Genomic DNA, 14,550 nt, shown 5'->3' with positions numbered 1-14,550 from the left:
GATAGGGGCTAGCCTATAGACTGCCTCTCATTTAGCAGGAGCCCAGAGTGCTTCTTCCCATCTGTTGAAATTCATATTAGCATAATTTCACTCTCCTCAGGATGACCACTTCATGAATATACTAAAGACATACACTTTCCCCTAAAGAATCTCTGTATGAATAGTGCACAGCCATTGTGGTAAGCTTTACAGTTACCACAACCCCTCATTTAATCCCCACAATAATAACCTAATATAGGTATGATTATTCCCATTTGACATAGGAGGAAACTGAGGGTGAGTTTAAATTGGACAAGAAGGTGCTTTTTCTCCACTGTCCCACCACATGAGGTGATGCAATCTCATTTAGACAAGTTCTGTTTTCTTCTCCAAAATGAAAAGGTTGTTATTTGGTCACGTAGTTAAGAATAGAGACATGCCTAGAACAAAAATGGGGGAAAATATATACAGATACATGTATACACACACATAAAATTAAATCACATGGTCCTTCTATAAATAGAGCCTTTTTTCTTTAATAGAGTGACAACTGCTATCTTTGTTTTCACATTGAGGAGGGATTAAACTGTACAAAATTTTAGATCCAAACATGTTTTTGATGGGTTGGCAGAAAAAAATAGGACAATAAGGCAGCCCTCCCCTTCTCCAGTCATGAGCACCCAGGCGCCAGGGAGCCGCAGGGCAGTGTTCTTGGTTTAGAGCTCCTTTCTCCTGGCCTAGGACAAGGACGGAAAGCAGCTGGTGCTGCCATGCCCAGGAGAGCATGCACATGTGCCCCTCTGTCCGGCTGGTACCTTAGTGGATGCCAACCCCCCACTCCTGCAGCCTGACGAAGCCCTCCGGACCTTCTGTGTTGGCAGAAGGGAGCATGCCACCTGTCTGTGAGCTCCCGGCCCCTCCCTGTCGCACCTGCAGAGCCAGAAAGGGTTGCCTCTGTCCCCGATTGCTCAACATAGAGGGCAAAGGCAGCTTCATTTTATCCCAGGAGCTGACCTTGTGCACTGTCCACAGAGACAGGCCTGAATCAGGGCAGCAGTGCGGAAAGGGATGGTGTGAACAGGGTGGCCTGCGAGATGAGAAGAGGAAACAGTGCACAAGGGACAGAGGAGCTGCCAAAGTGGACAGAAAATAAAAGGAAGCCCTTGTTCCTCAGGCCCTCTGGAGCTCCTGGCTTGACACTCTGCATGGTGCAAATGACAGGCCTCTGGGCTTGAGCTCAAGTCCTGGCTATCATTTCTTAGAGGCATAGTCTTGGATAGATTCCCTTCAATGGAGCCTGTTTCCTCACCTATAAAATGGGGTTCATACCTAACTCACAGACTTTTTGTGAGGCCCAATAAGAAGCCGCCCTTGAACCCACGGTCTGAATTGGGTCTCCAGCTGTCATTCCAGGGACGTTCTGTTTTCAGTATAGGGCTATGGTTCAAGTTGCTCTACTATTTATTAGCTATGGAAAAGTTAGTACACCTTGCTATGTGTCAGTTTCTTCATCTGTAAAATGGAGAAAATCACAGAGAGGATCTTGTAGGATTACTAAGATTAAACAAGCACATACACACAAAGTACCTACTGTATACACAAAGTAGAACAGTGTCTGATACATAGTAAATTGCACATAAGTGGTAGTTACTGTTCTTTGAAGCTGTCATTCTTGAAATTTAATATCTGCCTTCTTCACTATCATTCGTGGTATGATAGTGACTTATACACATGGGCTGAGCACCTATCAAAGGTCTGATACTACTCCAAGTTCTGGGATACAGTGATAAATCAGACAGATAAGGCCATTGCTCTTATGAAGCTTACAGCCTCATGGGGCAGGCAGAAAACAAACAAGAGAGTATAAAGTACTAATGAGTGCTGTGATTTGAATAAAAGAAGGTGAGATGAGGGAATATGTGGTCAGGAAGTTTTCTACCGGGCCTGAATGGCATAAAGGAGATAGCCATGCAAAGATGTGGGGGAAGTATATTCTAGGCACAGGGGACAGCAAATGCAAAGGCCCTGAGGCAGGAATGAGTTCGGCATGTCTGAGGACCAGAAAAATCAGCATGGCACAAACACAGTAAGCAAGGAGGAAGACTGGTGTAATATGAGGTCAGAGAGGTGGCAGGAGACAGACTGTGTGGGGGTTTGAAGCCAGGGCAAGGGCTCAGGTTTTGTGGTCAAAGTTATAGGAAGTCAGTTTAGGTGAGGTGGAGAGCCATAGGTCATGACCTGGATTATATTTTAGATAGATCCAGAGTGATTGCTGTATGGAGACTGCCAGAGAGTCACTAATAGCACCACCCCTATTTTAGGCACTGTTCTAAACAAGCCTGCTGGGAAGGTACTAATGTTATCATTCCCCTGTTTACAGATGTGGAAATCATGGCACAGAGGGATTAAAGAACTTTCCCCAACGCACACAGTTAGACATGGGGGCTGGGGTGCAAGCCCATGTAGCCTGACCACTGTGCCACACTGCCTCTTAGATGGGCAGAATGGCCCCAGGAAAGTGAGGGCAGAGATCCTATTTATATTCTAGGTAGCTCTGGCCTGGTGCAAAGCAAGCCCTCAATAAATGTTTGATGAATAAATGAATGAATGAATGAGTCACGTGAAAATACTTTGTAAATTGAGAAAAGCCACATAAATATTCTTATTGTTAATAAATCCTTTGGATTACAGGAGTTCCATTCATCTCAAATTTCTTCTAATGCTTAACAGGATTTTCCTGGGAAAAGGAAAACGACGGAGGTAGGACACTTACTTCATGCCTGAGTCCCTTTAACTAGGGGCAAATGGCAGCTTGACAAACCTGGCCTGGGACAGATCTGAGGAGAGATTTGGGCTAAGAAATCTCTGGTGGTTGGCATGCTATTCATTATGGCCTCCAGAAACTTTAAGAATGTTCCAGTCTACCCAAGAAATTACTTTTTCCTTCCACCCACTTTCTTCCTTATCTATTTCATTTAATTGTTAGAGAGTGAATATGTTCAAGCATTTTATTCACACAGGTGGGAAAACATTTAAAATATATTATGAATGGCCTTGAAAAAAGTTGTGATATACATAATGTTTCTCAACAATGGTTCTCCGTGGAGTAATTTCTTTGGGTATGTCTCCGGCAGTTCCAGCAAGAAGGCTGTGTGGAACTCTCCCCCATAAAATACAGAACCTTGGGTGATTCTTGCTCTATCTCACACAGTAAGGAGTGGGAAAGGCCACTGGCAGACTAGGGTTAGGAGGGACTCCTAATCAAACCCTAATGTGGCAGTTAGTTGGACACTGGGGCCCTTTCCGGTATAACCCTGGGGTTTTCTCACGTTTGCTGTGGAGTAAATCCCTTTTTAACGATCTCTCATTTTCCCCCAATAACAAATAACACTTATTTTAACTGCAGTTAAGTATTCTTACATATATTTATACTTTACTTGCTCTTCCCAAGTCCCTACGATAGAGGTGTTCTGAATAACCTCATTTTACAGGTGAGAAAATTGAGGCTCTTAAGACAGACAGACACGCTCTAAACTCTGGGGAAGTCCAGGTCTCTGAGGAGCCTTTGCTGTTTTGCACAGAGGTGGTTAGGTGTTTTTATCTATGGATCACCTGGGTGCTGGTATTATGCCCATTTTTTTGATGTGTAAGCTGAGCTGCCGGAAGGCATCTGACCAGAGTCACACAGGCAGAACTCAAATCTGGCTGTCACCCAAGGCATCTCTCTCCTAGTGCCCGACTCTGGAGCCCAGGTGTGTTCTTCCCGTCCGCGGGGCTAGGGTGCCGGTGGTGGGAGGGGCATGCCTTCCCGGCAAGTCACACACAAGCCTTCGTCTCTCGCGGGGGGGGGGGGGGGCAAGGAAGGCGATCCTGCTGTCTCTCTAACTCCTCTGCGAACTTCCCGCGGCGGGCAGGGTTGCGCGGCGGCCTGGACCTGGGCCCGGCTTTGTCTCCCCCACCTGAGGGGCCAGCGCCAGGCCGCGCCTCGGCGCCGCCCCACCTCGGTCCGCAGGGGCGGCAACAGCGCCAGCTCCAGGCTCCAGCCGGCGACCACACGGTAACCCGAGCCCACAGCCGCCTCCATCTTACATTTGGGGACCATTATTTTTCCCCCGGCCTTACAAACACTTCATGGAGCGCCATCCTCGCCCATTCTGCGCACCTCCCATGCCAACTCCCCTGCCCGCCGCATCCCCTTCCTAAACTGCCAGCGCCAAGATCCCAAGCGGGCGCAGGATACAAAGTGGAAGAGGTGGACCCCGCAGTTCCAGGTCCCGGTCCCTCCTAGCTCGGGGCGGGAGTGGAGTGGGGGAGGGGGGTTCCCCTCATCTGGAAAAACCCGGGGGCTTCGTCAGGGCCTCGGCCGCCGCCTCCGCCGGACGGAACCTGCTCGGGCCCCGCACACCTGGCTGGAAGCTCACAGAGGAGCAATGGAAGCATAGGAGAGGGGGGATAGGCGTGCCCGTGTGTGTGTGTGTGTGTGTGTGTGTGTGTGCACGCGCGCGCGCACGCGCGTGTGCGTTTTTAAGATCCGAGGTGTAATTCCGCAAAGAAGGTCCAGGAGATGGGGCATCGCTAGTGTGGACCGAGGCTTTGTGTCCAAACCGGCAGCGCAGGGGATCACACGGGGGCGGGGGCTCTCCCGGGCGGGGACAACTCGAGGAGTTGTGTCAGCGCATCGCGAGGGGAACGGGATTCCTCACCCCGACGGGACGCCTGGGTGTAGGAAGCTCGAGACTCCGGGCCCTGCGGGACGGTCCGTGCGCCCCGGTCCGGGCTGGTGAGCAGAAGCTCCCAACCGAGCACCAAGCACGGGCCGCACGGTCGTGTCCCCGAAACAGCCCGCCCCAGTCCGGCTCCCGGGTTCTAAGGGCGTCCCTGCCCCCCGCCCCCCCGCCCCCCCCCCCCCCGCAGCGCTGACACCGCCACGCCGGGCCGGTTACGCCTCCACCCCGCGCCCACAGCCTCCCAGGCGTGCGGCAGCTCGGGCGTAGGGAGGCGGCCGAGCGTCCACTCCCGCCCGCTGCAGCCGTCCCTCCCCCCGGCACTCACAAAATTGTCCCCGCAGCCGTTGTCCGGACACAGCACGTAGAAGGAGACGCCGGGGTCGGCGTAGAAATCCATCCTGCGCTCGGTCTCCTCGGTGGCGATGAGCTCGAAGGGCGTGTTGGAGCACCATTTCTCCGCAACGTCAGCCAGCTGCTGGAAATCCATCCTGGCCCGCCGCGCCCGCCGCTCGCTCAGCCTCCTCGCGCGCCGCCCGCCTCCCGCTCCCTCCGCCGCCCGCCCGCCCTCCTCTCTCCTCGGGCGCCCTCCTCCCGGGCGGGCAGCGCGCAGCTCTGCGGGCTCTCGGGCAGGCGGCGGGGCCGGGCGGCGCGGCTCCCTCCGGTCCCGGGGCTCCTCCCGGCGGGGACTGTTTACATGCTGTGTGTACGGGGTGGGCGGCGGCCTGGACGGCGCGGCGGCGCGCCCGGCTCCGCCCCGCCCCGCCTCCCTGCCCGCCCCTCTCGGGCGGCAAGGTTTGCGGCGGGCGGGGCAGGGCGGACTCCTCGGTTCGCCCCCACCACCCTTTTTCTTTCTTTCTTTCTTTTTTTTTTTTCTTTCTTTCTCTCTTTTTTTAAATAAGCGAACCCGGTGCATCGGAACATCCCGGAGTCCTCCCGAGCCCGGCACCGCCTCGTCCCGTGACGTCATGCGCCCCAGCCAATCACCGGAGGCTGAGACGGGCGCCGCTGTCCGCCAGCCCGGTGACGTCACAGCGCGGACCCGAAATCCGCGGCTTTCCAGTTTACAGTGAAGCCGGAATGCTCGTAGCCCTGGCTAGCGTTTATTCGTTGTTAGAAGGCCTTGTCGGGAAAAGTGTTTTCCCAAATGCGATTTAAGTGCAGGGGACGCCCACAGAATTGCAGATAACTTGTACCTTGTCTGAGGCTAGCAATGGAGGAGCTGAGAAAATCTAAGGGAAACGGAGCTTTTCTTTTTCAGAAATCAAAGCTCTGTCCTCTGATGTAAAAAAAAAGTCTCTCCTAAATACATTTACTAGACACTGATATGAGTATCCACTTGGAAGAAAGATAAAAGGTTTTGGTTTTTTTTTTTTTTTTGCGTGACCATAAAGCTGAATATTTCTTAGAAATAAGCCTAGGGCGCCTGGGTGGCTCAGTCATTAGGCGTCTGCCTTCGGCTCAGGTCATGATCCCGGGGTCCTGGGATCGGGTCCGACATCGGGCTCCGTGCTCTGCGGAGAGCCTGCTTCTCCCTCTCCCACTCCCCCTGCTTGTGTTCCTGATCTCACTATCTCTCTCTGTCAAATAAATAAATAAAATCTTTAAAAAAAAATAAGCCTAGTAAGACTACTAGCTTGAATAGTATTCACCTTCAATTCATATTGCATAACTTAAAATGAGCAACTACTCGGTTGGAGAGGAGAAAGTACATAAATGTACAAGTGTACACAGCCCCATGATTGCACCTGTTGAATGCTCACTGGTTGCCCGGAATGGGACAGGCATTGCCGGATTGCAAAAAATGCACTGGAAGAGCCCTCGCCCACAGGAATTGAACGACTACTAGCAGAGACACGTTAAATAGCACTCATTCTACAAGCGGTCAATCAGCTTTTGTCTTTAAAGTTGGTCTTTTGAACCGGGCACCATGCTAGCCCTAGGGATATAAATATGAATAATGTGTAGTTCCATCCTGAAAATGCCGGCAGACTAGCCTAGGTAAGCTCATGACACCATCAACCCTCTGAACACATCCTTTACTCAATAGAATGGGTGTGATTCTGGAAAATTGTTCTATTGTACATTTCTGGGATAGGGATTCTTTTTCCCTTGACTTCCCTTACTAAATCACAGCTGCATTCCCATACTGAAAGTAGAAACTCCACTTAATCTTTTGGTAGAGGCAGACTGGGTCAGGATGGTGATCAGCCCAAAGGCATTCTGAGCACTGCCTATTATATTTTTCCTGATGGGAGTTGTCCTCACCTGGAAGTTAATGCTCCCATGTAACAATTTCCTGACTTCAGAATTTCCCAATTCCTTTAAAACAATTTAGTTCAGTGAACATTTATGGAGCATCCATTGGGTACCAGACATACAAGGCCCAATTTTTGCCACCAAGGAATTTACAGACTATAAACTAGGCAGGATTCTAAGTTGATCCCCAAGCTCCATGCCTGCTTGATATACACGCACCTTCTCCCAATTATTCAGACACTAATCAAGGTATTGCTGTGAGGGATTTTACAGATGTAATTAAGATTTCAAATCAATTGACCTTAAAATGGGGAGATTGTCCTGGTGGGCCTGGCCTAATCAGGTGAGACATTAAAAGGGACTGGGCTTTTCGTGGAGAGAGACTCAAAGCATGAGGTAGATTCATCATCAGGGAGATTCTCCACTAATGACGTTGGAGATGGAAGGGGCGGGCCATCTGGCAAGACCATGCAGCCGAGTCTAGGAGCTGAGAGCAACCCCTGGCGAACAGTCAGCAAAGAAATGAGACTTCAGTTTTACAACTTCAAGGAACTGAATTCTGCCAATAATCTCAATGAGTTTGAAAGTGGGTTTTCTGCAGTCTCCAGATGAGAAGTCAGCCTGACTGACACCATGATGTAAGCCTTGAGAGACCCTGAGCAGAGAACACAGTTCCGTAGTGGCTGTGCAGGAACTCCTGACTTACAGAACTGTGAGCTAATAAATGGCTGCTTTTTAAGTTGCTAAGTTTTTTTTTTCTTTTAAAGATTTTATTTATTTATTTGACAGAGAGAGACATAGCGAGAGAGGGAACACAAGCAGGGGGAGTGGGAGAGGGAGAAGCAGGAGCCCGATGTGAGGCTGATCCCAGGACCTTGGGATCACGACCTGAGCCGAAGGCAGACGCTTAACGACTGAGCCACCCAGGCGCCCCAAGTTGCTAAGTTTGTTTTAATTTGTTATGTAGCATTCGAAAACCAGTACACAAGACAAGGGAGGGGACAGGCAGATGAATAAAAAAAATTTCAATATGCTCTTGTAAATGTTACAAAATGTTGTTTTTCCTTGTTTTTTTTAATACGGGCACCTCAGGATAGAGCAAGTTTCTGGTTCTGCCACTGAAAGCATTATTTACATTAGTCTGAAAGTTCCAAAAATGAAAAGATTCCTTAAATTTGAGACTAAAATATATAAAATATAGGGCGCATGGGTTGCTCAATTGGTTAAGCGTCTGCCTTTGGCTCAGGTCATGATCCCAGGGTCCTGGGATCAAGCCCCGTCTGGGGTTGCCTGCTCAGCGGAGAGTCTGATTCTCCCTCTGCCTCTCCCCCTGCTCATGCTCTCATGCAGTGTTTCTTGCTCACTCACTTGCAAAAATAAATAAAATCTTTTTTTTAAGATTTTATTTATTTATTTGACACAGAGACAGAGGGAACACAAGCAGGGGCAGAGGGAGAGAGAAAAGCAGGCTCCCCACAGTGCAAGGAGCCCGATGCGGGGCTCTATCCCAGGACCCTGGGATCATGACCTGAGCCGAAGGCAGACACTTAACAACTGAGCCACCCAGGTGCCCCTAAATAAATAAAATCTTAAAAAAATATATAAAATACATAGCTTTTCTTGGAAAGGAGGGAGTTTAAAAAATACCGGTGCTTTTAAATCTATCTATGAAGTTTGTTCTAAGTGATGGATGACCATAATTATGAAGTCATATTTATGTAACAAATACTTTTTGTCAGAAGATGAAAAATTCTCATGATGAAAAATAGAATTCTGGGTATAAAGCAAGTGCTTAATGAATTGAATACTGTTGGTTTCCTTAGAAAGGCATTGAGTGAGGGGGCCTGGCTGGCTCAGTTGGTGCAGCATGTGACTCGATCATGCCATCATGAGTTCGAACCCCACACTGGGCTTAGAGCTTATTACAAAAAAATAAAGAAAAGAAAGAAAGAAAGGCATTGAGTTAAAGAGCAGAAACTTTGGAATTCTGGATTAATTTCCTCTGAGATTTTCAGTTTTATAGACATTTGCAACTTACTCAATTGCCTGGAGCCTCAACTTTCTCTTCTGCAAAATGGGGACAATAGTGACATAAAGTATGTAAACTCCTTGTTCCAGAAGCTGGCACACAGTAAGAACTCAGTAAATGCCATTATGACTCTTAATCTGCTTCTGGAAGATGATTTGTAGGAAGACTGGTTGATGAATTTTTTTTTTTAAGAATTTATTTATTTGAGAGAGATAGAGCATGAGCAGAGGAGGACGGGTAGAAGGAGAGGAAGAAGCAGACTCCCTGCTGAACAGGGATCCCAACACAGAACTCTAACTCACAACCCCGAGATCATGCTGAGCCAAAATAAAGAGTCTGACTTTTAACTGACTAAGCCACCCAGGTGCCCCTGGCTGATGAATTTTAAAGTAAAATTCAGGAGTGACATGAGGGTGAGTAGCTAGTGAATAGTGGTCACAGATGAAGGAAAACCTCGTTTTTTTCCAAGCACTTAGAGCAGAGTTTCTCAATAGCAGCACTATGGATATTTGGAGCTGGGTAATTCTTTCTTGTGGGGAGTTGCCTGTGTATCATAGGGTATTTAGCAGCATCCCTGGCCTCTACCCAGAGAGGCCAGCAGCCTCTCCCCCAAGTCCCCCCAGCTCGTGACAACTGAAAATGTCTCCAGACATCACCAAACGTTTCCTGGAGGGCAAAACTGCCCCTTTTTGAGAACTACAGATTTAGAGAGAAAAGTCTTGCACAAGGCTGAAGCAAGCCTTATTATTATTAACTAACGGAAGGGATGTGCACATAAAGCAGTGCAAATAGTCCTGGAAAGTGCATCCACACAAGTCGCTTAAACCTTAGTTTCCCTAACGCAACTTGGAAAGTCAGTTGCTTGGACCAGAAGATGATATCACTCTGCCTCCCATCCGTTTGGACAGCGTCCTGGGAGGCCTCCCATGTAGGGATGTATTTAGGCTCCAGGTACAGGACAGTGGTCATTCCAGAACCTCAGCCAGGTCTTTCATGTAGCCTGAGGGTGAAGAAACATTAGGGCCTCCTGAAGCCCCCTTCTTGTTCTGCCTCTGGAAGCAGAAGGAAAGTGAAAACAGATCCCCATCGGTGGGTGGAGAGTTGTGTAGCACTCATTGCATACAGAGAAATGTTTCTTTTCTTTACACGAAGCTCAAAGCTCGACTTCGATCTCTGAACCACTGTTTGTCTTTGGGAGATGTGTGTTGGTAAGACGAGAAGGCGTCTGCAAACCCCATGCTGGCTGGAATGTCTCAGGAGCCCAATTTGGAATTGCCAATAACACCCTAGATTCTCCTGCTCAAGCCGACTCTTCCACGCAGCCCTGTTCTAAGTCCTCTGTGGCTTTTATTCTAGTGTGAGTAAGGCTGACTTTACCATATAATTTTACCTTTTATTTACTCCCACAGTGTAAGTCCATTTAATGAGCCCTCCCCTCTAGCCAATCTGCTTCATCCACACAGCTTTGTGATTCTATGGTATGAGGAATCAGGCAGAGAGGGGAGTGGGGCTGGTTCCACATTCATCCTTTGAGCCCATGGCAGTCACACGGTATCAAGAGGGACAGATGACCCCAAGGTTCAGGAGGTGGCGGACAGTAGAGAAGTGTGTGATTTGTCATCGTGGTGATGGAGGAGGTCAAAGGAGCCCAGGATCTGGAGAGGGCAACCCAGGAGGGATGAGAGCTGTCCCCTCTCCTCCCAAGACACTCAGGAGAGGGGACGCCCGGGCAGCGGGCTGGGGAGGATGGAGGGTAGACACATGTGTGCCCAAGTTTGTTTCATTGCAACTAGAGTTTGAAAAAAAAAAAGTTAAATTGGAAGATCAGCAAAAATTAAAAAATCTACATAAATGAGTCACTGTGACCCAAATATCCCATCAGGCTCAGGAGAAAGATTTGCTCCAGCATTCCTGCCCTCTGGCCAGAAAAATTTATTCCAAATTTTGTTTCTGATTCTGTCAATCTTAAATTTTTACAAAATCACTTCTTTTTTTGTTACCCTCTAAAAAGTGTGCATCTAAAATTCGAGGAAGCTCTGGGTTACACAATTTGGTTACATTTGCCTTCAAAACACGCCTATCTGATCAAACTCACCTGGTAGATATTTTCCTTTTATATGTGTCAAAGAAACAAATAGTTTGAGGTTATTTTTTAAGTTTTTTTTCCCCAAAACATTTCAATATTCTATGTTGTTCAATCATTCCCCCTCCTTGCCCTTATCTTCAACTAAAATGGTTTCTCACACTCCCTATTTCTAAGCAGTTGTGTTGCCTTCCTTCAGTAAAACACACAAAACTTCCTTTTCAGCAATATCTCACTGGTGCTGCTGAAACACAGACTTTAAGGTGGCAAAACAGTGGTTTTAACATTTTTCTCTTTTCCATTTCTGATAAAGATTATAGTTCTGCTTCTATTTAATTTGTCTGTTGAGGCTTGTTAGGACCCGATTAGATAGCTCATCTTCTAGAAAGGGGTCCCAACAGCATTACTCCAGAACTCCTCTGAGGGTGTAGATTTCCTCTGGGAAAAGGCGTGTATGCAGGTAATTTGCTAAACCAGAAGCTGCTGTCATCATATTACAGACTGATCTCTTACGAGATATGATGATCCAGATGACAGCACAGGGAGCTTTGCCCGAGCCTGGCCTGGGAGCGTGTGTGTGTCCTCAGCTATGATGCAGGGAAAGTAGCTGTCAAGCAGAGCGCGGTTGAGATTCATGATGCAGTGGAAAGGTTTGGGTGATTTCATTTCCTCACACGCCACTATTTCATCTATAAAATAAATGGTTTGGGTTAGATGATTCCAGATCTGAATGTCTATAACTGCATTTCATTAATTCAGAAAGAGTCAAGGTCTGTTCTTTTGTTTTGGGGCTCAAAACAATATACAGAAGTAGATTCTAGCAGTCTTAGGCAAGGGTCTTCTGTTCATCAATAACAGAAACTCATTCATGCTAGTTTAGGCAACAGAATAAAATGCCAAGAGAACTTTGATAAAAATCCAGAGAATTTCACAGAACCCAAGGGCAGGACACTCACTCGCTCCCTCTTGCTCTTAGATAAATAAATAAATAAATAAATAAATAAATAAATAAATAAATAAATAAATAAATAAATAAAATCTTAAAAAAAAAAAGTACAAACTTCCAGTTATAAATAAGTGCTGGGGATATAAGTACAACATGGTGACTATAGTTAATAATACTGTATTGTACATTTGAAAGTTGCTAAGACAGTAGATTTTAGAAGTTCTCATCACAAGAAAAAAATTTGTAACTGTGTGTGGCGATAGATGTTAACTAGACATACTGTGGTGATCATTTTGCAATAAATCCAAATATCAAATCATTATGTTGTGTACCTGAAACTAACATAAGATTATCTATCAATTATACCTTAATAATAAAAAAAGGAAAAAAAGAACTTCCCAACTATAAGACTTATAGACAGATGAACATGATTAAACAATCTTCTTGGAAGTGGGTGGATTCATAGAGTATAGGAAACTGCACATGAGTCATAATAACAGTATTTAAAAAAACACAGTGGGAAGTGTAACCCAAAGTATAAAACATAAATAGTTTTAGGGTCTTGTAAGATTTATGTATATATTTGGCAATGAGGTTACTGATATATCAACATATGCATCTGGTGGTATTTCTTTTCTGAACTCAATTAGAATAAGCAGGTGCGCCAATTTCTAACAGTAGCTCCCAGGCTCACGTGTTCGGATTCCACCTCTTAGAAGAAAGGCCATCTGATGGAATGCCCAGGCAGAACCACAGGGCATTTGACATTGACATTCTCATGTCTGGCCATAGCTTTTACATTTCTTGGTACAGAAATATAAATGTATATATTGTGCATATAAAGAAATAAACCTGGTCATTTCATGGACACAGAATCATAGAACATGTGGTCTTTTGTAGCTAGCACAGCATTTTTGTCCGTGTTGGAGTGTGTGTCCGGACTACATGACTTTTTATGGCTGAATAATATTCCGTAGTATATATAAATAAAACCATGTTTTGTTTATCCATTCATCAGCCGACGGACATTTGGGTTGTTTCCAGCTCTTGGCTGTTGTGAATAGTGCTGCTCTGAATATCTGTGTGTGAACTCTATTTGAACCCCTGCTTTCAATTCTTTTGGGTGTATACCTGGGTGGGAGTAGAATTGCTGGGTCACATGGTAATCCTATGTTTAACTTACTAAGGAACTGCCAAATTGTTTTCCACCGCGGCTGTACCATTTTACACTCTCACCAGCGATGTATGAAGGTTCCAATTTCTCTACATCCTTGCCAACGCTTATTACCCATTTGTTTTTTTTTTTTTTTTTTTGGAGTATAGTTATCCTAGTGAGTCTGAAGAGGTATCCATTGTGGTTTTGATTTGCATTTCCCTACTACTTAGGTTCTTAGGTTTTTTTATTGCACAGAGAAAACTGTTTGTTCCAGAGGCATGGACTATTATCTTAGAGGTTTCACATTCTCAGGGCTGAGAATACAGTAGGTGATTAATCATTACCTCTTGACAAACCTTTCATTCAGCAAACATTTACTAAGAGAGCCTGAGCTTTGTGTATCTGCTCAGCACCAATCAAAAAGAGTTCTATTTAGCTTCAGGAGGTCAGCAGATCAGAGCACATTCTAAAGGCTGTGAAAACAGGTCCGGGAAGCTGGGACATTCACACCTCTACAAGGAGCAGCAATGGAAGCTTTAGAACCTCTCATCCATTGCACCAAATGGTGGCTGAACATCAGTTACAGTTAAAATAGGTATCTGCTGCTGTTTGCATCTCTCTTTTCATTTTTAATCAAATGTGTCTTGGCAGAAGCCTCTTTTTTTTTTAAGATTTTATTTATTTATTTGACAGAGAGAGACACAGCGAGAGAGGCAACACAAGCAGGGGGAGTGGCAGAGGGAGAAGCAGGCTTCCCACAGAGCAGGGAGCCCAAAACGGGGCTCGATCCCAGGACCCGGGATCATGACCTGAGCCGAAGGCAGATACTTAGACTGAGTCACCCAGGCACCCCAATGGCAGAAGCCTCTTCAGGCGGATGGGTGCCCACTTCCCAGAAGTGTCTGGTAAATAAATGTGAGCCGAACACTCCATGATTATAAGACTTCTGCTGTAATTGAAGGGTCGGGTGCTCTCGTTAATGAGCCTTTTAATTCTGAGCAGTTACTACGTGTAAGATACTGTCCCATGCAATTTACTAATAGCTGGGAGTGTAATGCACAGCTTCCAGATGTCCTCTCAGCCTTACTAATAGCCCTTTCCCCTGCTGCTGCCCTGGTTGTGTCTCTGTTCACAGCTGAGCTCTGCAACTGACCAGCTAGGAGATTTAACCTCAGTGAGCATCAATTCCCTTATCTATAAAAAAGAAATAAAAATGCCCGTCTCCTAGGGTTGTTTCCAGGAGCAGCTAAGATAACCTGGTTAACTTACTACAGTGGCTGGTACGTGAAGAGAAGTCAGTACATGAGTTCCCTTTGCCTTCACTAGAAATAGGGATGTTATAGATATTCTTCCTCTTACTTTGTAGATGGGAAT

General features: G+C 46.5%; 1 protein-coding gene across 2 annotated transcripts in view; it reads right to left on the bottom strand.

Moving 5' to 3' along the window:
- Positions 1-5,396, bottom strand: part of MTURN (maturin, neural progenitor differentiation regulator homolog) — a 68,402-nt gene extending 63,006 nt beyond the window's left edge. For both annotated transcript variants that reach the window (XR_003611693.2, XM_028119264.2), the window contains exon 1: positions 5,032-5,396. Coding sequence is in view for 1 of the 2 variants with exons in the window: in XM_028119264.2 (XP_027975065.1) it covers positions 5,032-5,193 (162 nt within the window). In the remaining variant the exon portion in view is untranslated. The remainder of the gene's footprint in view (positions 1-5,031) is intronic.
- Positions 5,397-14,550: the final 9,154 nt, after the last annotated feature.

Source organism: Eumetopias jubatus, unplaced genomic scaffold (genome assembly GCF_037043125.1).
Source record: "Eumetopias jubatus isolate StellerSeaLion01/CBP00866 unplaced genomic scaffold, mEumJub1_p1.0 scaffold_14, whole genome shotgun sequence".
Classification (NCBI taxonomy): Eukaryota; Metazoa; Chordata; class Mammalia; order Carnivora; family Otariidae; genus Eumetopias; species Eumetopias jubatus.
This window is presented reverse-complemented; position numbering and strand designations above follow the sequence as displayed.